The following is a 22,173-nucleotide window of genomic DNA, read 5'->3' as shown; positions in this document are numbered from 1 at the left end:
ATTATCACCCCTGCACCGGTTCCTTAAGGCCTGCATTATGCAATTTATGTGACATTTCAAAGGCCAAGCTGGCTATAAAATGTCAACATAACCGACTTATTTGAAATCTGTGCTGACTCTTTTAAGGCTGCAGGATGTCGCCAGTTTTATCCTACAGTTAACCCAAAAAGAAACAAAGCGAACAGTGGAAATCTTTTGTTTTCTTGTGGCACTGTTGCCATACCTTCCTCTCTTGTCTGTGAGAGAGGCAAGTTTGAGAGCACGTATGATCTTCTCTGGAAAAGGTCACACAGAAATGTCAACATGTTGATCACTGACACTTGCATGGTAGAGATTTATTACTACATATGTTGCTATCCTGTCTTTGAAGACACAAGGGGCATGTAAAGGAGGAACCAAGGCAATACATAACTACATGACAGGCATGATTTCCCACTACATGTAAAATCTGTAGCTGCTATTACAGTGTCACTTCATCTCATCTACAGGATGTAAATCACAATTTCCACTGAAACTTACAATTTCTGACAACCGGCAGCTGCTTAACTCCACTTTAATCTTCTTACATCATTTTCCAAAACATCTTCATCCCTCTCCCTCAGGTATTGCCACTAAGGATGGCACGGCCGAGAAGGATAAGGACTTCCGTGGTAAAGCCCAGAAACAAGTCCAGTTCAACCCTGGTCAGACCACAGCTACCTGGAAGGTGAAGATCTTCACAGATCAGGAGTTTGAGACCTCAGAGGTCTTTGAGATCCAGCTGTCAGACCCAGTCATGGCAGTGCTGGAGTTTCCCGACGTCGCAACAGTGGAGATTGTTGATCCTGGAGATGGTAAGAGTCTGATATTTGAGTCAAAAAAGACAAAATAAATTACTTGAATGACTTTCAATGTATAGTAGTTGTGAGAATATTTACTCATCTTTACTCTTTCTCTTCCAAAACAGAATCTACAGTTTTTATTCCTCAAGCAGAGTTCAAGATTGAGGAGGATGTTGGAGAGCTGTTAGTGCCCGTGCGGCGCTCAGGAGATGCCACCCAGGAGCTCATGGTTGTTTGTTACACTCAGCAAGGTGAGATGAACCTGTAGAAAGTGAGGAATTCACACATAAAACAGCCAAATGGCAACAGGGACAACAGTAAAGTGTCACACTATAAATCTTTCACTATGTAGCAATGAAATTTTCCTATGTTACCATGTTTGCTATTGTATTTTTGTACTTTTACGTCTTTATTGGTATTTTAGGCTTCTGTTTTGCCATTTTTTATCATACAGTTGCATTTCAACCGAGATGTTCTCTCATTATTCCCATAATTCCTCAGCTACGGCCACTGGCACCATACCCAGCACTGTCTTGTCCTACTCTGATTACATCACCCGGCCCGAGGACCACACCAGCGTTCTGCGTTTTGATAAGGACGAGCGCGAGAAACTCTGCCGCATCATCATCATCGACGACTCCCTGTATGAGGAGGAGGAGACCTTCAATGTCAGCCTCAGCATGCCCATGGGCGGCCAGGTCGGCGCCAACTTCCCAAGTGCCAGAGTCACCATCTTGGCAGACAGCGACGATGGTGAGTGGAACTGCACGTCATGTGTTGACGTCTTGTCACAGTGCTGCAGACGGTTATGACAGCTATTAATCCACCAAAGGTGCACAGACAACACCGTAACCACAGTTGCCAGAACAAAGATCCTTGATACTGTACTCGCTTTAATGGCTTGACAACATTTGGTTGGCGGTTCGAATCCCGCTCTCTCCCGGTTGCTGCCGTAGTGTCCTTGGGCAAGACACCTTACCCACCTTGCTCCTGATGGGTCGTGGTCAGCGCCTTGCATGGCAGCTACCGCCATCAGTGTGTGAATGTGTGTGTGAATGGGTGAATGCAATGTACTGTAAAGCGCTTTGGGTATCGTTCAGGTATAGTAAAGCGCTATATAAATACAGACCATTTACCATTTACCATTTACATTTCCTGGTCCATTTCCTTTTTCATGCCTGAAAAGGGAACTTCTCAGTTTACATACCCTGCTTCTTTCACCCAACACACGGAAAGTCTGTCTGAATGTTAGAAACGAGACAACAATAGACAGGTGTCGAGACAGAGAACTGTGGCCTCGGTGGATGTTATGCTACATCTGCCTGTCTGACAGATAAAAGAAAAACCTCGCTGTGCTCCTGGAGCGACCCCCCGTCCTAATTGGCATTCAGAGGAGCTCAGGGGGGAAACACAGGGCATCCCATTGTCTGCAGGGACCAAAAGGCAGGTGGCAGAGAGAGAGGGACTATTGTACAGGGAATCCAAATGACTGGCATGTTTTTTACACTGTTCCTCCGTTTGATGGTTTTCAATGCAACCCTGCCTTTCTTGTGCTAAAGATATTAGGTTGGCTGCAAGGAATGCAGGTTTGAGAGTCATAAATCACAAATTTGTCATTGTCTTAACAAGTCTGACAAACTGCAGCCCCTCAAATTGTCAACATCCAGAGGTCATTCTCGTCTTTTCTCTGCAACCAAGCTCATTTTGTCTTCCTAACATTTCCTGGCTGTCTCTTGCACCTTTCAACACGGCTAATTTCCTGAAAGTTGCCTTGTAGTGACAGACCTGCTCACAGAACAAGCATCCCTCCCATGCAATTTGCAACAGAGGTACAATCAAAGTTCATGTATAAATAATCAGCGTGCATTCCCAGACATGTGAAGAGACAAGAGAAGACTCCTCAGTGTAAACCTCTATTGTGGCTCCACATCTTGGTGGGTCTTGAAGTAACACCCCACCATAAATCTGGTTGTGTGTGTGTGTGTGTGTGTGTGTGTGTGTGTGTGTGTGTGTGTGTGTGTGTGTGTGTGTGTGTGTGTGTGTGTGTGTGTGTGTGTGTGTGTGTGTGTGTGTGTGTGTGTGTGTGTGTGTGTGTGTGTGTGTGTGTGTAAAACCATCTGCCTGTCTGAGTAAACTTGTGGTTTGGACTCTTGCCAGCATCAAGCCTCTATTGTTACTGTATTTGTCTGGCTCTTCCTCCCACTGATCTTTAAGGTTGCCATGCTGGCACTCATTTCCCCCTTCCAACCCTCCCCCTCTGCTACTAAATAGCAAAGGCTTGGATGGTGAAAGGCATTGAAAGCGTGCCAAAAATACTTGCTTCAAAATCAGTTGTCTGTTGCAGTATCTGTCGACTTCTAAATAAACCACAGGATCTGCCAATACAGCTCAAACACTAAAAAACTGAAGGCAATTTTTTTGTGAAGACTTGGCCTACGCGCTTCATTCTGCTCATCAAACAACACTTTCAAAGACCATTTAGACAGACAAAATGAAATGTATCTGTGTATATTAGATTGGTCATTTATCGTTAAACACCCCCCTGCTATGTTTGTTGTATTTCAAGATGAATGTTTTAAATTACTGTTTGATAACCTTGATGAAGGCATCACGTTTAAAGAAACCCGATGTCACAATGGCCATTGTTGCCATAAGTGACACCAGCAACACTTTATAAAGAGTACACACTATTTAAACATTAGTTAAGCTTATTTAATACTTAATTGGGCACTTATAAAATATTTTTACCCCAATTGATAGTAATAAGTGTGTAATGTATAAACAAAGTTATAAATGTGTGTAAATTCATGTCAATAGGTTTTTTAGCTGTTAACATATGTGTGTGTTAATGGATGGATTTTTATCGATGTGCTTATCAATCAAGAATTAGATAATTATAATTATGTTTATCAATGTTCCCTGCATTAAAACAAAGGGATGTTTCATAAACCTGGCAACCCAAATCTTATTTTGCATAGATAAAACCTATAGTTACTATTCACAAACCCCCTTACTTGAAAGTGGTACTGTGCAGATTCCACTGTCTCTACACTGTCTTTCTTTTTGCTTTAGTTTTTAACCCAGAAAAGCTGTGGCTCAAATCTCCACCCCTATCAGTTGATCTTTAAGAGCACTGGCTGGACAGACTGTGTTGAAAAGCAGTTTTATGCCAAAGTGAAGAGAGATGAATCGACGGGGTCTGAATTCTTGCCCTCTGCCTCTGCAAAGTGGAAGGCTGCCTTGCCTCTCTGTCTCTGCCACTTCACCTCTCCAAAGTGCTTATCAGCTGCTCCATCTCCAGAACATCCCTTCACTCATGCATCATTCTGTGTGTGCACACAAGCACGGCCCTTATTCTTCAGGTGTAGCCTCAACCCTTTGGTGCTGAGTTCAGACAGAGCTGTCTGGATTTAGATAAATGGGGAGGAAGGAGGACAGGATAAGAGGGATGACAGTTTTCTTCCCATGCTGAGTCAAAAATGAGTTTTTCCTCAGCAATTCGTGCCAGTCTGTCACCAAATCTGACCACAAAGCCACAAGATATATGGTCAAAAAATATTATATACTATAGTGACAGCTTATATTGCATTCGTCTGTGTTTCCTAAATCGCACAGAGCCCTCCCTGTACTTTGGCGAACCTGAGTATGTTGTGGATGAGAGTTCAGGCTACGTTGAGGTGAAGGTTTGGAGGACGGGAACTGACCTGTCCAAGACGGCCACCGTCACCGTCCGTTCCAGGAAGAGTGATCCCGTCTCCGCAGAAGGTAAGATCAGTAGTTTGACAGAATCACCAGCATTCACTCAGTCGTGATTTAGCTTTGTGGTGTTGATTTGATTCATGACTTTCTCTCCATCTGGCAGCTGGACTAGATTACGTCGGCATCAGTCGCAATCTAGACTTCGCTCCTGGAGTGACTATGCAGACGTTTAGAGTGACCATCCTGGACGATCTGGGTCAACCGGAGCTGGAGGGGCCTGAGACCTTTGACCTTGTGTTGCGGATGCCCATGAATGCTGTGTTAGGAGAACCAAGCAAGACCACCATCACCATCAATGATACTGTCACTGATGGTAAGTGCCAAATACAGAATAGTAACACACATGTAGTTTCTGATAATAGATGCCAAATAACACACCACAGTACATTTACATATTGATTCATAACAATTCTAAAGTCTGTTCTGAAATATTAATAGAAATATTGATTTTATTAATTATATAACCATTCAGTTTATATATAAAGACACTTATGTGTGTTATATTGCATTATCAGTGCACAATGCTTTATATTAGTTATGCTTATTGACAAATATATTATGAAATACTTTGAAATGTCCCGATATCTGCTTTCAGTAACTCTGTGGTGTGTGATTGTTTATAGGCACTTACTGAGGAGTGTGATTGAAATAAAGTGTTACTGTCACCTCCACCACTGTCTGCTAACAGGTTTATTCTTGTCTTTACAGTACCAAAGGTTCAGTTTAAGGAAGGCAGTTACAAGGTGGATGAGTCTGACGGCGAGGTAACAGCCATAGTGTACCGTAGTGGAGACATCAGCCTTAAGTCGACAGTGCGCTGTTATACTCGCCAGGGGTCCGCTCAGGTCATGATGGACTACAGTGAGAGGCCCAACACAGATGCATCAGTCATCACTTTCCTGCCGGGTGAGACTGTGCTTTTCTCCACATTCATCTTTCTGTGCCTTCATAACTGGCAGCATTTTATTAACTTTTGAAAAACTTCTTCTCAAGGTGAGTCTGAGAAGCCGTGTGTGGTCAGTCTGATGGACGACTCTGTCCATGAAGAGGACGAGGAGTTCCGCTTGGTCCTGGGAAGTCCAAAGAGCAAGTCTCCATACGGAGCCTCTGTCGGGGAGCAGAAGGAAGCAGTGGTCACAGTCACAGATGGGAAAGACAGTAAGTGCTTTATCGACATATTCTAAGAGCTGTAAAATATTTAAATGTAACAAATACCAGTGGTTCGTGTTCAGATCATCAATGGTTTAAATGTAAAAAGATCCTAAAACGTTGACAGTGTTTTTGTTGATGACTGTCCTTTGTTTCCTGCTCCAGAGTCCATTATCCGTTTCTCTGAGATCAAGTACAGTGTGCGTGAACCCCAGGTCAAAGGAGACGTGGCGGTCGTGAAGATTCCTATCCTACGTACTGGGGATACCTCGAAAGTCTCGGTGGTGAGAGTGCACACCAAAGATGGCTCTGCAACCTCTGGAGAAGATTACAACCCGATGTCAGAGGGTAAGAACCTGGTTGAAGTAGCTTGCCTGGTGTTTTTTGATACAAATTCATGTCTGAGATTTTATTGATTTATTATCTGGTTTTTCTAAGATGTTGAGTTCAAGGCGGGCGACAAGGAACACTTTGTGGAGATTGAGATCCTATATGACGGTCAGAGAGAGATGAGAGAGGCCTTTATTGTGCATATGAAGCCTGATGACAACATGGTGGCGGAAATACAGGTGAGACAAAGGCCACGCAACACACACAAGCAGATAACACACACATCACATCAGAGATAAACCAGTAAGAGTACGTGTGCACATGTACAGTACTTCATATCTACACATGTGAGCGTGCGCCCTGTCATGTCAGCCTGTGTTAAAATAGCCAGGCAGCAGCTGGCATTGCTGTCAGCGCGCCTGAACCACAGAGTCTTATAAAAAGCTTTTCTCTCTGGAATGAGATGCTTAGGGGAATGTCCCAGCAGAGCCAAGCAGTAGACGGGCCTATAAACAGAACTGTCACATTCTACCCACGACTCCACATCAGACATGCCCTGTTCACGTGACACGAATAAACTACCTCTGACTAAACTGTTTTGTGCTTTTTCTGTGAATGAAAGAATGATCAGCCAAATAAGAAAGTGCTTTGAGAGAGCACGCCATCACCAAGGCAGCACACTGCTCATAATAGTTATGATGATAATAGAAAATGCTAGTAAATTTTATCATCTGAACCATAAGAGACATAATATATGATCTGTGATTTATAATAATGCAGTTGTTTTGGACAATACCTAAATCCAGTCAAGTGAACAAAATGGCTTTGTGCAAGTGAGAAAATATAAAGTTTGTCAGACTCATGACCACCGAGTTAGGGAAGATGTTCATTAATGATGTTGCCAAAGCACCATATATATACAGTACACAGTATATGTGAAATACCATCTATTTTTCAGGAATTGCTCAGACTTTATATTGAATGTAAATTTGGCCATAAGGTCCACAATGCACTGAAAAGTTACAGTATACAGTATACTTGCAGCCAGTCTCAGGGACATTGTCAAGTTTATCAGTGCAAAGTGATGACGTTATAGTTATAGATTTATCTTGACCATAGGCATTCAAAGAACAAAATAGATATTGCACCTGTGCCCACCATGTCTGGTTTGGGAGTCATATAAGCGCTTTATAAATGGCAACAGTGTCAGCATCAAAGATTTTCCTTTGTCCATGGACTCCAACAAAAACATAACCTCATAGGGAGATGTGATGAACGATGAGGTTAATTTTAATTCTTGATCAATTTCTCAAGTTTACAACCAGCTGACAATGCTTCTCTTTTTCCTGCTAGATGAACAAGGCCATTGTGTACATAGAAGAGATGGACAGCGTAGCGGACGTCACCTTCCCTGCAGTGCCCCAGGTGGTTTCCTTGCTCATGTATGACGACACTGCTAAAACCAAGGACAAGCCCCATCCACCCAATGGATACCCTGTTGTGTGTGTGACGGTGAGTATGACGATGCTTTTGCATGCTTTTTAAGGGCTGATTATCATGTAGCATGGACTTACTGTTAAGCAACTTAACGATATTCTCATCCAGTCGCTATCTTTTGTCCTCTCTGGCAGGCCTGCAACCCAAAGTACCATGACTTTGATAAAACCGGTTCTATCTGCACTGCGGAGAACATTAACGACACCCTCACCCAGTACCGCTGGTTGGTCAGTGCTCCCACTGGGTCAGATGGAGTGACCAGCCCCATGAGAGAAGTGGACACCAACACCTTCTTCACCAACACCAAGTCCATCACGTTAGATTCAATCTATTTCCAAGCCGGCTCCAGGGTTCAATGTGCTGCGAGAGCCTTCAATACCAATGGAGATGCAGGACTGGAGCTGTCCAGTCCCATTGCTGTGATCAGCAAGGGGGAAGGTGAGTGGAAGGCAGAGGAGATTTTTGGGTGATAAGCGTAGATTTATGCTGGTTATGGAAATAATTGGATTAACCAACTTATCTGTTTGCAGGTATGTGTCAGCCTCGTGTGGCAGGTACTGTTGGGGCTGAGCCTTTCTCCGCTAAGATCCGCTACACAGGCCCAGATGACCCAGACTTCCCCAACCTCATCAAACTGATTGTCAACATGCCTCACATGGATGGTGAGCAGAAAAACCATTTAGCAACTTTTGTTACATGGTCATTGTTATTTATTCATCTCAACTTAACTCTTACCTTGCGTGATAAAAAGAAGCTTTCCCCTTCTGACAGGCATGTTACCAGTGATCTCCACAAGACCGCTGTCCAACTTTGAGCTTACCCTGAGCCCAGATGGCACACGTGTAGGCAACCACCGCTGTTCCAACTTACTGGACTTCAATGAGATCCAAACCGGCTACGGCTTCATCACTGATGCGACAAAGAACCCGGAAATCATTGGCGAGACTTCACCCTACCAGTATAGCCCTATCATGCGTTCAGCCAACTCTCTGCGCTTCTACAGGAACCTCAACTTAGAGGCCTGCCTCTGGGAGTTCACCAGCTACTATGACATGTCCGAGCTGCTGAATGACTGCGGAGGCTCTGTAGGCACTGATGGACAGGTAACAGAGATTCAGATATTCGGTGCAAGCTCTTACAAAATTTCCAGAAACATTTAGTCATCTCAACTAAATCCGTAAGATCAGTGGATTTGCTGTTTGTCTTTATCTAGTGTTCAACCTTACTGCACTTTGTGCAAACTGTCTTTGTTGGAGCATGAGCCTCCTACAATTTCCTTCACAATGTCTATTTTTGCACTTCTTCAGGTTCTGAACCTCGTCCAGTCCTACGTCACCCTGCGTGTCCCATTGTTTGTGTCCTATGTCTTCCACTCCCCCGTGGCTGTGGGAGGCTGGCAGCACTTTGACCTGCAGTCAGAGCTCAAACTCACCTTTGTGTACGATACAGCTATTCTGTGGCAGGACGGCATCGGCAGTCCTCCTGAAGCTGAGCTGCAAGGTACGTTTGAGGATCAACACTGCTCCCTGTTGGTGACAAAAAAAAGTACATTATTTAACTAACTAGTGTGCAACTTTATTCTCTGTCGTCATAGGAGCCATGTATCCAACCAGCATGCGTATAAATGAGGAGGGCCGTCTGGTTGTCAACTTCAAGACCGAGGCTCGTTTCAGGGGACAGTTTGTTATGTCTCATCCAGGTAAGACATTGGTGTCCACACGTACACATACATGCACTCACAGTCCTGTGTGGTCATTCTATACAAGCAGCCTCCTATTAGATTACCCAGTGGCCCTCATCGTCTCTTCATCTATTTGTGGAGCTCCACATTAGGGGTCCTTCCTGTGTGAAAGTGCCAAAGGTCATTTCACCAAATGTCAAAAATCACCCCGCAGCGTTTACACTCAGGAAACAAGTGGCACAAACAATACAAAAGGTCACGCTGTAAATAAGAAGGTTGGATGCCGTCGCTAGCTTTAGTTTGGACAAGATGTAGCTTTAAAGATTTATGACTGTGCGCACACGTTTGTTTTCAGGAACCAGCGTGTCATCCATGGTGATTTGTGCCGACCACCCTGGGCTGACGTTCACTCTGGCCCTGGTCAGGACTGAGCCGACGTACAACCAGCCCATGCAGCAGTGGAGTTTTGTCTCTGACTTTGCTGTGAGTCATTAGGAGGGAAATGCTGTGACTGCTGCAGAAAACAAATTTGCAAACTTGATGCAGAGTACTTACGTTATCCATGTGTGTGTGTGTGTGTGTCATGCAGGTGAGAGACTACTCTGGGACTTACACAGTAAAGATGGTCCCCTGCATTGCTTCCCCCAATGGAGAGTTCAGCATCCCTCCTGTCTGCCACCCCAGGGAGCCTCTTACCTTTGACATGGACATTCGCTTCCAGCAGGTTAGCCATTACCACACATTACCAGACATTACCTATCGTTTAGATTTAAATACTATAATCAATATTGTTTTATGTTTGGGTGGGTTATGTTTATCAAGAAAGGCTTCAAATATCTAAATATTTGATCTGTTAAGGAAAGGAGTTGCATTGTTCTGCCTGTAATGGCTGATTTTCACTGTTATTGCTTTTTGCCATTTGTTCCGTATACTGAATCCCTGTTCTGTGATCCAGGTGAGCGACCCAGTGGCGGCTGAGTTTAGCCTAAACACTCAGATGTTCCTGCTGTCAAAGAGGGAGTTGTGGTTGTCTGATGGCTCCATGGGCTTCGGAGAGGGAACTGACGCTGCTTTTTCTGATGGTACTGCAACACTGCCATCTAGTGTTCATAAATAACTTTACAGCTGACAAATGAATCATCCCTATGATAATCCGATGCTGCACTTTCCCCCTAACCACTTCATCCGTCCTTTGCTCCAGGCTCCATGATCTACGGGCGTGTGATGGTGGACCCAGTCCAAAACCTGGGTGACTCCTTCGCCTGCAGCATTGAGAAAGTCTTCCTCTGCACAGGAGCAGATGGTTACGTTCCCAAATACAACCCCACTAACAAGGAGTATGGATGCCTGGCAGATGCCCCATCGCTGCTTTACAGATTCAAGATCCTGGTAGGATGCAAAAGACATAACTACAGATGTGGAAGCTAAAAGAAGTAGATCTCATGCCTGATTTCTGTGTGTGTGTTCTACAGGACAAGGCCCAGCCAGAGACCCAAGCTTCAGCATTTGGAGATGTTGCTTTTAAGGCCACCCTGGCCTATGACACACCTGGAGCGCTTACTTTGGTCAGACAACCAGGATCAGATGGCTTCACGCTGTCTTCATCTCCACTTTTCCAGGTCTTGATGAGTATTAAACTATACTTATGTATATATCATGTATTGCATAAATATATATATAAACACTGAGGGAACATTCTCAAGTATCTCTCTTCTTCCAGGTGGCTGCTGGTCGAGAATGGTTCATCCACACTATCTACACTGTTCGCTCCAGAGAAAACGCCAACCGCAACATTGGCAAGCGCAGTGTGGAGTACCTCCATCATAGTGTATCGTCAGTTGAGCAGCCTGAGACATCTAACGGGGCCGCCCGCCACCGCCGCGCCGCCCCTACCTTCTCTGGCCCTGCTCTGGCCGAGGACATCGGTGTCGATAACAACAGGGGCACCAACATCCAGCACATCGCTCTGGACCGAGCGGACCGCCTGGTGGTCAGCCAGCGCCAACCCTGGTCCCCCAATCGCGACCCTCTCCTGGAGCGCCCCCTGCTGGAGAGTTCTGGTAGACAGCCGGCCGACAGCTCCACCGTGCCCATGTTGGTGGGCCTCGCAGGTCTGATCCTCCTCATCTGCCTCATCGCCACCATTGTCATTCTGCTGCTGCGGCGCAAGAAGAGGGAGAAGAAGACGACCCAGTTCCCCCCTTACACCACCTCCTCCTCTTCTGCCTATGGCGGCTACAGCCAAAGTCCAGCGGCCATGTGGAGCAGTTCAGACAGCTCTGAGGTCTAGATGTGGAGTACCTCCAGCTCAAACACCTGCCCCCCCCCACACAAAAAAAGACTAAGATAGTCCCCTCCACCATTGTGCCTTCAACGCCCGACTCCTGTAGCACTGACGCCCAGAACAACCTGTGGACAGCATGATATGTCAGTGCTTAGGGCCCACATGCAGAGAATTCACCGGTTTTCTGAGGCTTACCGATCTCTGATGATGGTTCGTTCCTGCTGTAATGTACGATAGGTTCTTTCTTTTTTTTTGCAGCAAATGCATGAAAATCCCAAGATGCAATTATTTACCAAGTAAAACGCAACCATTTTAAAACTTCATGAAAGAATTTCCTATGTTCCTCTTTTAAAGATAATTAGTTTACCAAGTTTTTTATTACTGTGATTCACTGTGTTCATTATTTTGTTTTGTGGAGAGTAGCACAAAATGGACTGAATGTTAGTTGAGGCTGTCCTTTAATGAATGATAATGTGATAAATGATTTTTAGTAATGGTATTTTTCTGTTGTGCTTTAAAAAGCCTGCAGTATGTTGCCCACTGCTGAATTAACAATACCACTATGGTGTCATTGAAAGGGATTGTAAATGTCGTCATTTGTCTTGAGAATGCAAGATTACTTTTTTTTTTGATAAATTCATTTCAGGTTAATATGGATGAAATCAGATGCAAAACTATCTGTGTACATATCAATGTAGGACTATGAAAAAAAAGGTATTATTACACCCTGATGAAACTTGAAAAATTATGAACTGTAAGTCTTTCTAGTTCATTAATCAGATTCTGATAAAACAAATGCAGTATCAAAATTATAAATATTCTTCTACAGTATATTTTCATGTGACAGTTGTTAAGACTTTTACAGCTTATTCATTTATGTCAATTTCAAGAGTTTGGATGTTTGTACACTTAAACTGCCAAATATAAATGTCCTTTTTTGAATCAGTGTCTTATTTACCAGAGTGCAGACTTTGGGGTTTTTCTCTTTTTTTAAAAAAAAAAAGGTAACGTTTATTTGTGACGTTCAAAAAGACATTTTCTACTTCACATAGGAAGAACAAATGTTTTCTTACAAAAAGGGGTACATATTGTTTCAGGCAATGGAATGTAGTACAACAACAGGCATAAATACATTTATTTCAATTAAGTACTAGTAAAAAAGGGACTAGCAAACAAAAAACTAAACCAGCACAGCTGCAGTGTTTAGCTCGGTGACAACTAGGCAGGCTTGTAGAAGGAGAGCACTTCCTAAAACCTAATACAACCAGATCAGTCCATCAGGGAAATTTACACAGTACATTATCACAGCCTGCAAAACAAACAGACACTAGAACTAATGGTACCGGAGCTGGCTGCTGCTCTTGAATTCTGTTTGTGGGTCATCGTCTGCTTCACAACTTGAGCTTTTTCCTGCGTCCACGACCGTCTGGGGTAGCCTCCGACTTGCGTTTCTGAGCCTGGGAAAGAAGAGAAAATCAGTTTCAACCAATCAGATTCATACTCTCAGTTACATATTCTGTCATCAGGTAGTTTCTGATTGAAACCACAACTTTGCCAATTAGTTCTTCTGCTTGTATCTGGTCAAGATTACCCATCTCCAGACAACAATTATTCTGAATTTAAACAAGTCTTGAAGTATTGACAAACAAGCGGCTTGTAACATGACAATGGATTCCCCCTCTCACCGAAGTGTTCTTTGGGCCTCGTTTCTTTTTCTCAGCCTTCTCTCTCTCCTCCAGCTCCATGTTCTCTCTCTCTATCAGTGTAATCAGGGTGTTGCATCGCCTCTGGAGCTCCTATACAACAAAGTCACAATACAACATTTAAATCATAAAGCAGCATTTCAAAACATTACGCAAAATGGTATGAAAACAGGAGAAATTGTGGGGAGAAAAAAAGCCAAAAATTTACCATGGCAGTCCTGGATTTGAGGAACCAGTCGAAGCGGAACTGGGGGGAGTTACGGATGCACTGACGCAGCTCGTCGTACACGCTCTCCTTGTCGAAGCCCAGCTTGTGGAGCATACAGATGAGGAAGCGGTCCTCTTCCTCTGTGTAGTTCTTGCCTTTGTTGGTGCCGTACGAGATACGGAGCTGATGGAAGGGAGCCTTGTAGCGACCAATCTGTACAACAAGATGAGAAACACGCAAGACACTTAATTAATCAGGAACAGATTAATGTGATGCAGAGACAATTAAGGAATCAGAGCAAGAAATTAAGTTAAAGTACTTAATGAGATGAAACTAATTGGGTAGTTTAAACCAGAAATTAAGAGCCAAATGGCTGACAGGCAGCTACCTTTGAGTCAAGTGCCTTCTTGATGCTAATCCTTCTCTGAATCCTGGCCTCTCCTCTCTCGATCTGGGCCATAATCTTCTCAATATCCTGCAGCTCATTGCAGCGCTCCCAGAATACAGCTGCAACAACAAACACAAACATTAAAATCACACAAGCAAGGCAAAGGTTTGAGTTTACTTTCTGGATCAAGAGATAAAAAAGTTAAACTTTACCAGAATATTCCATGACTTCTTCTGGAGTTTTTCCCTCCACTTCTCTGGCAATGTTCTCAATATCATCTCTTCCCCACTTCTCATTGGCTTTAATGAACTGGTTGAAGTCGCGTTTGTTCCAAATGGTGAATCCCTGCAACGAAGTTAAAGTTGATCAAAATATGCAAAATCGAAACAAAGGTAAGATAATAACAAAAAAGATGATTTTATTCTTTTTTTTTTATTGATATAGTACAGAGGCAGATAGATAGATAGATAGATAGATAGATAGATAGATAGATAGATAGATAGATAGATAGATAGATAGATAGATAGATAGATAGATAGATAGATAGATAGATAGATAGATAGATTTGTCCTTTTCAGGAGAATGGTTTCCACCTTCCATACATACAGCTTCGTATGAGGTGAGAATGATCAGTACCTGTTGCAGCAGGTTCTCCTTCTCCTCCAGTTCCTCCTCTGTGAGAGCCTCGGCCTCATCAATCTTAGCCTGCTCTTCTTTCTGCACCTGAGCTGAGTTTGGCATGTCTGGATTACGAGGAACCTGCAAAGACACACTTAGAGTCATTTCTATTGACATTTGATCAACTACGATCGCACTCTTGCCAGAGAAATATCTTTGTACCTTGTAGCCTATGGTCTTCCTATAGAACAGAATTTCCTTTTCTAGAAGCTCAAAGAGGCGTGGAGGGAAGAACTGGAAGTCCTGGACATTTGGCTGCTTGGGAGGACGAGGAGCCTGGGAAATGGAGTCGATTAGACATATGTTATGCCACAAACAGGATAATACGCCATCCATCGTGAAAAACATTGTAATTACACATTCTGTTACATGAATGCTTTATATCCTGAGGTTGTTTAGACTGTTACAGCCATACCTTGGGTGCTTTGGGCTCACTGACTCGCAGGGCCTCTCTGAAGTATGCATCCACAGCATAATTGGCTTTCCTCTCTCTCTTGGGTGGCTCGATCCAGTTGGTAATGACCTGAACGGAGACAGAGGAGGGGAACAAGGTAAAGCTTCACAGGGTCATGTAGCTGGAATGGGGGCAATTAGAGACCGAGCGTTGACATTGTTAAGTCTCTCTACCTTTTTCTTCTCTCTGTAGTCCTCTCCCTCAAATGTGTACACACTGCTGTTCTCTGTGTCCATGGTGAAGTTTCGCAGAGAGCTCTCACCCAGGTTAGATAGTTTCTCCTTCATCTCCATAGTCTAGCACATGAGAAGATGAGAGTTTTCATTTAATGGCAAAATGAGGAATTTGTACAAAATTACACAACCAATGTAAAATCAAATATCGCCATAGACTTCACTTCATGCATCCAAACTCACCTTCCTTTCACCTCTCTCCAGGATTGCGTCAATGTCATCATCTGTGATCTCACTCTCTTTGGAAGCAAACACGTGCGTGGCACCGTGACGGATGATGGACAGCATCTCGTCCTTGCCCACTTTGTTGGCGCTTGGATCCACAAGTCTTCCTGTTAAACAAAAGCATGGAAAAAATATGGCTTGTAATCTCCTAATTTATTTCATTTTCCATTTAAATTACAGCAGCCACTGTCTTCCATTCTGAACAACAATGTTACCCGTGGCTCCTAATTCTTGATCATCACTTTGAATCGTAATCCAATCTGTTTCGTTCAATTAAAGCCCCTGTACAGACTTTTCATTTAGTGTTGATTTTGGCGGCCCCTGTGGACGAAAGCGGCGGAATGAAGACTGCATTTCCCACTGTCATGAAGACATTTGTCTGGCCGGCGCGTGTAGATTTGTTTTGGAAACGTCAGAAAGAAGACGTGACTTGCTTTTTTTTTTTTAGCAGCGTAATGTATCTATTCGTATCATTTCGTCAGTGGTCCGACCTGACCATGCCTTCCTGAGGTATAGAATTAGACTACTTAGAAATAGCGTATCTTCACACTGATGGGCTCATTTGCTGTTGTAGGTAACAGAGACACATCAGCAGAAACCAGAGACTTTTGCGTATCCAGTTAAAAGCTCCGTACAGGGGCTTTAAAAGGAGGTAAAATTGCTCTTTCCTTCCTTATAACCCAAAGTTCAGCAGGTGACAAGAATTACCTTGCTGGATGACAATAGAGTCCAGGCGCAGTTTCATCTCGGCCCTCTCTACGATCCTCTCCTCCACTGTGTTTTCGGTGATGAAACGAAAGACGCGCACCTGCTTCTGCTGACCAATCCTGTGAGCACGATCCTGAAATCAAGAAGATTAAACGAGTCATGTTTCCTGCCTCTGAAACAAATGCATCCGTTTACCGTTGAACTAGGAACATAGTGAGTACCGACCATGGCCTGCAGGTCGACTTGAGGGTTCCAGTCTGAGTCGTAGAGGATGACAACATCAGCTGTCGCCAGGTTGATACCCAGCCCACCGGCCCTGGTGCTCAACATGAAGATGAACTTAGCGCTGTTGGGCTCATTGTATGCGTTGATAGAGATCTGAAACACACAAAGAAAAATAAACTTAAGTGTCTCTTACTACACTCAATTATCGGTTTTCTCCCATTAACCCTGTCGACTTGTACAGTTTGAGAAATAAACATCTCACCTGTCGCTCCTCGTGAGGCGTCTGCCCGTCCAGGCGGCAGTATCCATAGTTCCTCCACATGCAGTAGTCCTCCAAGATGTCCAGCATCCTGGTCATCTGACTGAAGATGAGCACACGGGAACCTGGGAAGGAAACAGACATCGATTGTCAACTCAATGTACAGAAAAGACTTTAAGTCTCAATTGATGCAAAGACTATACACCGAAATCCCTTTTTCATTGTGTTATCACTTTTCTGATTCTTTTTAAATAAAACACTAAGTAGAAGATAACGGAGGGGAAAAAAAGGGTCCACTGATTCCAGTACTGATCTACATACCTTGCGCCTTCATCTTGGGTAGCAGCTTGTCCAGCACCGCCATCTTGCCACTGTTGACCGCCAGGTGGAGGTCAGTTGTGTAGGGAGGACCTGGCTCAGCGCCGTCGAACAGGTACGGGTGGTTGCAGCATTTCCTCAGCTGCATGAGGACGTTCAACAGGCGCATCTTGTCCATCTTACCCGCCGAGTTCAGAATGTCAATGTCCTTCATCAGAATCTTTGTGTACCTGATGGGTCGTAACAGGGGTTAATGTTACACTATTGTGTACAGCTATCCAAACAATAGTATCCAGGTGCAGAGAAAGTAGTGTTTCGGGATCATTTTAAGTGAGGAAAGCTTAACTCAGGATGCCTACCACTCTCGCTGCATCTTGCTCAGGCCCACATACATCTTGACCTCTTTTTTAGGGAGCAGAGTCTTTTCCACATCAGCTTTGATACGACGGAGCAAGAAAGGACGCAGGACCTACATACATGCAAAAAAAAAAAAAACCGCAGGTCAAAAGAATGTTTAAATCCAAAACCAAATTATATTTAATCTTAAAATGAACAGAGATAAGTTTGGAGATGTCAACAAGAACATTCAATACGTACAGTGTGAAGACGTTCAACCAACTTTGTGTCACCCAAGCAGTTGTTTGTGTCAAACCATGAGTCAAAGTCCTTAGGAGAGAAAATATATAGATAAGTAACAGAATCATTAAAAAAGAAAATCACCTTTCTGCTAAATAATGGATTGGAACAAAGGAGGATATGTTTTGCGACAAGTAATAATCCCTCATGTGCTTGCACATTTCTTGACATTTCTTACATCTGCAGAGTTAAAGACATCAGGCAGCAGGAAGTTCAGCAGAGCCCACAGCTCGTGGAGGTTGTTTTGCAGGGGTGTTCCAGTCAGGAGTAAACGATTGGTGGTCTTGAACTCTCGCACAATTTCTGAAAGCTATGGGAAAGCAAAGAGCAACTTTAAAGGATAGTTCAGGTTTTTTTAACGTGGGGTTGTATGAGGTACAAATGCAAAAAATCTTTAAAAAAAAACCCACAGAGAACTATTCTTTTAACCTTTTCTAGACTATCTTGTGACACTACGTGTAAAACACATGGGGAAAAAAACAGTTTATTTCAGTAGCTGTCTGACCTTGGACTTCTCATTTTTGATCCTGTGGGCCTCATCAATAACCAGGTATCTCCAGTTGAATTTCTTGAACACAGCCTTTTCAATGATGAGCATCTCGTAGGATGTGACGCACACGTCCCACTCTCCTGGCAGCAGCACATCTCTGATCAGGGCAGTCTGAGAATGAAGCAAACGTGTTTTTAGCATTTTGTGTTGTGACCTGTGACACACATCAACTTCTTGCATGTTAGCGTCGCTCATCATAAACACAGTTTTGGAAAGATGATTATCACTTCCAAATAAAGGCACGACTGATTGAATTACTGTTCATTAGTGAAGCTAAAGTTAGCTTTAACACTCTGTTCCACTGCTTACAAAGGAATCTTGTGCATGCTGTTGACATATATAGCATATCCTCTTTCTCACCTTGACACAGACTGTAAAGAAAAAAACTTGGTGGTAATGATCAAATCAAAGCAAGCACATGATCAAATTAAGCTTAACTATTAGATTAGTGCACTGCATACTGCTGATTCTACACAGAACTAGGGCGATAGTCGCTGACCAAACTTATAATCAAGCAAAAACGGAACCATTAGTGAGTAAAAGGCTGAATCACGCTGACTGCCCTCAATTAAATCTTGCTTTCCAGAGAACTGCAACATTTTGATGAAGCCTACCCTCTCCTCTCTGTCTCCGATCAGGCAGACCGCACGAAGAGAAGGCACCCATCGCTTGAACTCGTTCATCCAGTTGTACAAGGTGGATTTGGGCACCAGCACCATGTGGGGACCAGGGATGTTTCTGTAGTGCTTCATGTAACCCAGCAGAGAAATAGTCTGGAGAGTCTTACCCAAACCCTGAGAAACAGCAAATGGAAAGTGTGTGAGAGGCCGAACCGTACATAAAAATACTAAAAATAAAAACAACTTGTTCACAAATAGAGGGAAGCACTTTGACTGTGAGAGAGGACTGACCATTTCATCAGCGAGGATGCCATTGATGCCATTTTCATACAAAGAAATGAGCCAGTTCAGACCGCGGACCTGATAGTCTCTCATTTTTCCTGCTTTGACATCTGGAGGAAAGACAGGAAAACAAATAAAGTTCTGGTATTCACATGCACTTCTTAACATCTGTGCTTTATCTCAGGCCTAAAAAAACAACAAAAAAAAACACTGAATTGCTTACAAGAAGGAGATTCATCAAAGCGAGCGCAGACATTAGTTGTCTTGGTGCTTTCATTCAGAAGCTCTTCATCCTCCTCCTGCTCTGTGCGGCGATGACGGTTGCTGTCAATACCAGCCAAGACAAAAGATCTTATGAACGAGGTATAAGAGCAGCCATGATGAAATGACACTTATAGGTTTTGTGCAACTCCGGTCTACTCACTCCCCGGCTGACAGCAGGTTTTGTTTCTCGTCTTTCTTGATGCGAGGACGTCCTGGTTTCATCTTCAGAGGGGATGTGGGGGTCTTCTGTGCGGCTGGTTGGATGAAATGAGCAAACAACTCCGTTTGCTTCAGCAGGTACTCAAATCTGTTCGTCCGGTCTGTTTGCTACACACAGAAGGAGAAAACACGTTTTAACTTATTTATCCAAAGATGGTGTTTAGTTGCACCATGCAAACCAAGATCCAGTGTCCTTACCACTTTCTCCTCATAGCCTGGAGCAGAATCTTTAGTTTGAGAGGAGGAGGAGGATGCATCTTGTCCATCAGGACCAGCTTCTGAGGAGGACTCTTTTCCAGCATCGGAGGAGTCAGATTTCTCCTAAATAGAACAAAGATGTTTTAGTTAGTGGTTCTTCTCTAGACATACAAATCACCAGCTTTGTTCACGTCTTTTTCCCCGCTTACAGCAGTTGTTTGCTTTCTGCACTTTGTCTTTCCATTATAAAACACTCACAGATTTCAGTACCATCATTCATAACAGCCCATAATACTTTCAAAGCACCTCACTCATGTATTACAAAAGTGTACGTTTTGATTTTCAATTGCATTTATTCTGAAAGCACATGCCTGTATTTTCTTACAATATTCATGTTTACAGCAGTTTACTACACATTGTTAGTTTTGCATAAAATGTAAATGACAGATGACAATTTTTTTTAAAGTAACTTATACTTCTGTCTGGACTCGTACAGTTGAGTTGAATCAATAAAGTTTGTCTCATATAAATGACCAGCAAAACATAAAGGAAATTCTGTTAACTTTATGGATATTATCTAGTGTCCCCACTGATGGCACAATGCAAGTGATGTTATTATTAATGGGCTGGCCTCATATTGAGGTTTCCTTTTTATTCTCATGTTTTTGATTTGTTTCTCATTGTATATTACTGACGTTACTGTGCTGTGTGCGTTTTACTCTCATGGAGCTATGGACCTCTCTTTGGGATGTATCTTTAATAAAGTATATATTTCTATCTACCGTATTATCCATAACATTAGAAAAACTAGGCACCAAAAGCAACAAAAAACAAGTTGCAGACAGGCAATGCTGCTGTTTCTATCCTGTATGGGTTTTACTCTACTCTACTCTCTACCCCGCTCTTTGGGAATGTGACTTTAATAAAGTTTATCTATCCATCTACTGGATCCACCTACCGGTATCTATTATCCATAACATTATAGAAAAACTAGGCAACAAAAGCCAAGTTGCAGACAGGCAGCGCTGCAACAGTATGCCTTCCTCAGTAACAACAGCCATGGCTGCACTGTCCCCCCTCTGACAACAAAGACGCAGATGGGACAGCTGAGCGGGCTGCTGCTCCACACACAGTCCTCCTCACGAGGCTTTCCAAAGCAACATCGTAGCTACAAAACCCACTCACTGGGGACGAATCTAGACCAGAAGTAAACAAAAGGGCACTTGCGTTACTTTTAAACACCATAATGAATGGGCAGCTAGCGGGGCTAGGTAGGCTAGCAGTATGAACGTTGTTACGAAACAGACCGGCCTCGTTGTTGCTCCGTGCCGTTACGTTACCAGGACGGAGCTAACGTTAGCGCCGCGGCGGTGGCTAACTAACTAGCTTCATCACACAGCCCGCTTCGGCGTTGACAAAGTGAAAGTTTCACACAGCAAAACTGAAGAAACCCACGTCTAAGAGACGAGTCGGGGTCAAAGGTAAAGTCTTCAACAGTGGGTTTGAAACAAGTGTATGTTATGTGTGTTGGGAGCAAACAATGCCTGTTTTAAAAATAAAAAAAACATCTTACCTCCGCTGCTCCTCCGGCTTCTTCAACTTCGGTTTGCTCTTCCCGCTGTTCCACGCATTCTGCGCTTTCGGACATTTTCAGTCGAATTTCCGCCTCGATTCAGAGATATCGTCCCTTATCAGGTGCCTTGTGTGATCCCGTGTACGAGCAGTTGGAGATTTTCCGAGGTTTGTCGCTGTAAGTGAGGACTATCCTCTTGTTTTTTAATGAAAGACGCACCGGTTGTTCAGAGGCAACACATCCGCGCTAGCGAGGATTTTCTCGGGCACCCGCGCTAACGTAACCCGGTGTTTACACTCTATCGCGAGACTTGGGGATGCTACCTTCAGGGACGGTGGGACATTCTTTTGTCCGAACATAACAATTTAAAGCAGAAGTAAGTGATATATTTGTGTTAATATAAGTCTTAAATAGTTATATCTTCCGACAGCAATCACTTACATAGAGTGTTTGGACCGAAACACGGGTCTCCCAGTCACTCTGCTCTGCTCTGCTCTGAGCCGAGGAGAAAACATTTATCGTATCCTACAGTTTTTATCCAATGAGGAGAGAGAACGGCATGCAGGGCTGTGTGTGCAGCCAAGGGACGCCGTGAATGTGGTGACGTAGGGACGAGGACTGTTATGGTGCGTTCAAGGAAACTCGTAACTCGTGTTTTTCCGACCTGTGAAGTCGTACCAGTTCGATCTGGTACGCGTTCACGGGTCGGAAGTTACGAGTGGCAGTTATAGTGACTTTCACCGGTAAAACAGGTCGGAAAAACACAAGTGGGTTGCCTGGAACGCTACAAAATCGTAAGTTGTGACTTGAAGCTGTAATTTACGGTTTCAAAAGCCTGCCTGGAACGCAGCATTAGCCAAAACGACCGGATCGCTTACTTCTGCTTTAAAGTTCTCATTCAACATGATTAA

The 22,173-nt window shown here is 43.6% G+C and overlaps 2 protein-coding genes across 3 annotated transcripts in view; one reads left to right on the top strand and one right to left on the bottom strand.

Moving 5' to 3' along the window:
* Nucleotides 1-12,448, top strand: part of frem3 (Fras1 related extracellular matrix 3) — a 28,938-nt gene extending 16,490 nt beyond the window's left edge. The window contains exons 4-24 of the mRNA XM_083978662.1: nucleotides 603-833; nucleotides 947-1,072; nucleotides 1,323-1,574; nucleotides 4,437-4,586; nucleotides 4,684-4,893; nucleotides 5,289-5,486; nucleotides 5,574-5,738; nucleotides 5,895-6,077; nucleotides 6,168-6,298; nucleotides 7,413-7,571; nucleotides 7,691-7,994; nucleotides 8,087-8,218; nucleotides 8,328-8,659; nucleotides 8,864-9,056; nucleotides 9,151-9,255; nucleotides 9,593-9,720; nucleotides 9,827-9,961; nucleotides 10,193-10,319; nucleotides 10,439-10,626; nucleotides 10,710-10,856; nucleotides 10,958-12,448. Coding sequence (XP_083834788.1) covers nucleotides 603-833; nucleotides 947-1,072; nucleotides 1,323-1,574; nucleotides 4,437-4,586; nucleotides 4,684-4,893; nucleotides 5,289-5,486; nucleotides 5,574-5,738; nucleotides 5,895-6,077; nucleotides 6,168-6,298; nucleotides 7,413-7,571; nucleotides 7,691-7,994; nucleotides 8,087-8,218; nucleotides 8,328-8,659; nucleotides 8,864-9,056; nucleotides 9,151-9,255; nucleotides 9,593-9,720; nucleotides 9,827-9,961; nucleotides 10,193-10,319; nucleotides 10,439-10,626; nucleotides 10,710-10,856; nucleotides 10,958-11,527 — 4,166 coding nt within the window. The 3' untranslated portion in view covers nucleotides 11,528-12,448. The remainder of the gene's footprint in view (nucleotides 1-602; nucleotides 834-946; nucleotides 1,073-1,322; nucleotides 1,575-4,436; nucleotides 4,587-4,683; nucleotides 4,894-5,288; nucleotides 5,487-5,573; nucleotides 5,739-5,894; nucleotides 6,078-6,167; nucleotides 6,299-7,412; nucleotides 7,572-7,690; nucleotides 7,995-8,086; nucleotides 8,219-8,327; nucleotides 8,660-8,863; nucleotides 9,057-9,150; nucleotides 9,256-9,592; nucleotides 9,721-9,826; nucleotides 9,962-10,192; nucleotides 10,320-10,438; nucleotides 10,627-10,709; nucleotides 10,857-10,957) is intronic.
* Nucleotides 12,449-12,533: 85 nt separating this feature from the next.
* Nucleotides 12,534-21,515, bottom strand: smarca5 (SNF2 related chromatin remodeling ATPase 5). 2 transcript variants are annotated; one of them, XM_084000876.1, is made up of 24 exons: nucleotides 21,263-21,515; nucleotides 19,690-19,812; nucleotides 19,433-19,599; nucleotides 19,232-19,359; nucleotides 19,018-19,118; nucleotides 18,721-18,900; nucleotides 18,062-18,217; nucleotides 17,735-17,866; nucleotides 17,518-17,586; nucleotides 17,280-17,389; nucleotides 16,924-17,150; nucleotides 16,606-16,727; nucleotides 16,344-16,496; nucleotides 16,119-16,251; nucleotides 15,369-15,517; nucleotides 15,126-15,248; nucleotides 14,914-15,021; nucleotides 14,661-14,774; nucleotides 14,457-14,579; nucleotides 14,033-14,165; nucleotides 13,821-13,939; nucleotides 13,433-13,645; nucleotides 13,207-13,317; nucleotides 12,534-12,978 (listed from the first exon to the last, which is right to left on the bottom strand). In XM_084000876.1, exons 1-24 carry the CDS (start codon nucleotides 21,335-21,337, stop codon nucleotides 12,913-12,915), a joined length of 3,135 nt encoding a protein of 1,044 aa, XP_083857002.1. In that variant the 5' UTR covers nucleotides 21,338-21,515; the 3' UTR covers nucleotides 12,534-12,912. The 2 variants fall into 2 exon arrangements, with proteins under 2 accessions (XP_083857002.1, XP_083857003.1); XM_084000877.1 differs by having other exon boundaries at nucleotides 19,232-19,332.
* Between the last annotated feature and the right edge of the window lie 658 nt (nucleotides 21,516-22,173).

The sequence above is a fragment of the Trachurus trachurus genome (assembly GCF_905171665.1).
Source record: "Trachurus trachurus genome assembly, chromosome: 1".
Lineage (NCBI taxonomy): Eukaryota > Metazoa > Chordata > Actinopteri > Carangiformes > Carangidae > Trachurus > Trachurus trachurus.
This window is presented reverse-complemented; position numbering and strand designations above follow the sequence as displayed.

Bases quoted from the DNA above. Each gene is read 5' to 3' on its own strand.
- smarca5 (XM_084000876.1), bottom strand. From the start codon at position 21,337: ATGTCCGAAAGCGCAGAATGCGTGGAACAGCGGGAAGAGCAAACCGAA. The intron at 18,901-19,017 runs GTCAGTCCTCTC...GCTGTTTCTCAG, and splicing joins GCATCCTCGCTGATGAAATG to GGTTTGGGTAAGACTCTCCA. The intron at 17,151-17,279 runs GTAGGCATCCTG...ACGACCCATCAG, and splicing joins AGCAAGATGCAGCGAGAGTG to GTACACAAAGATTCTGATGA.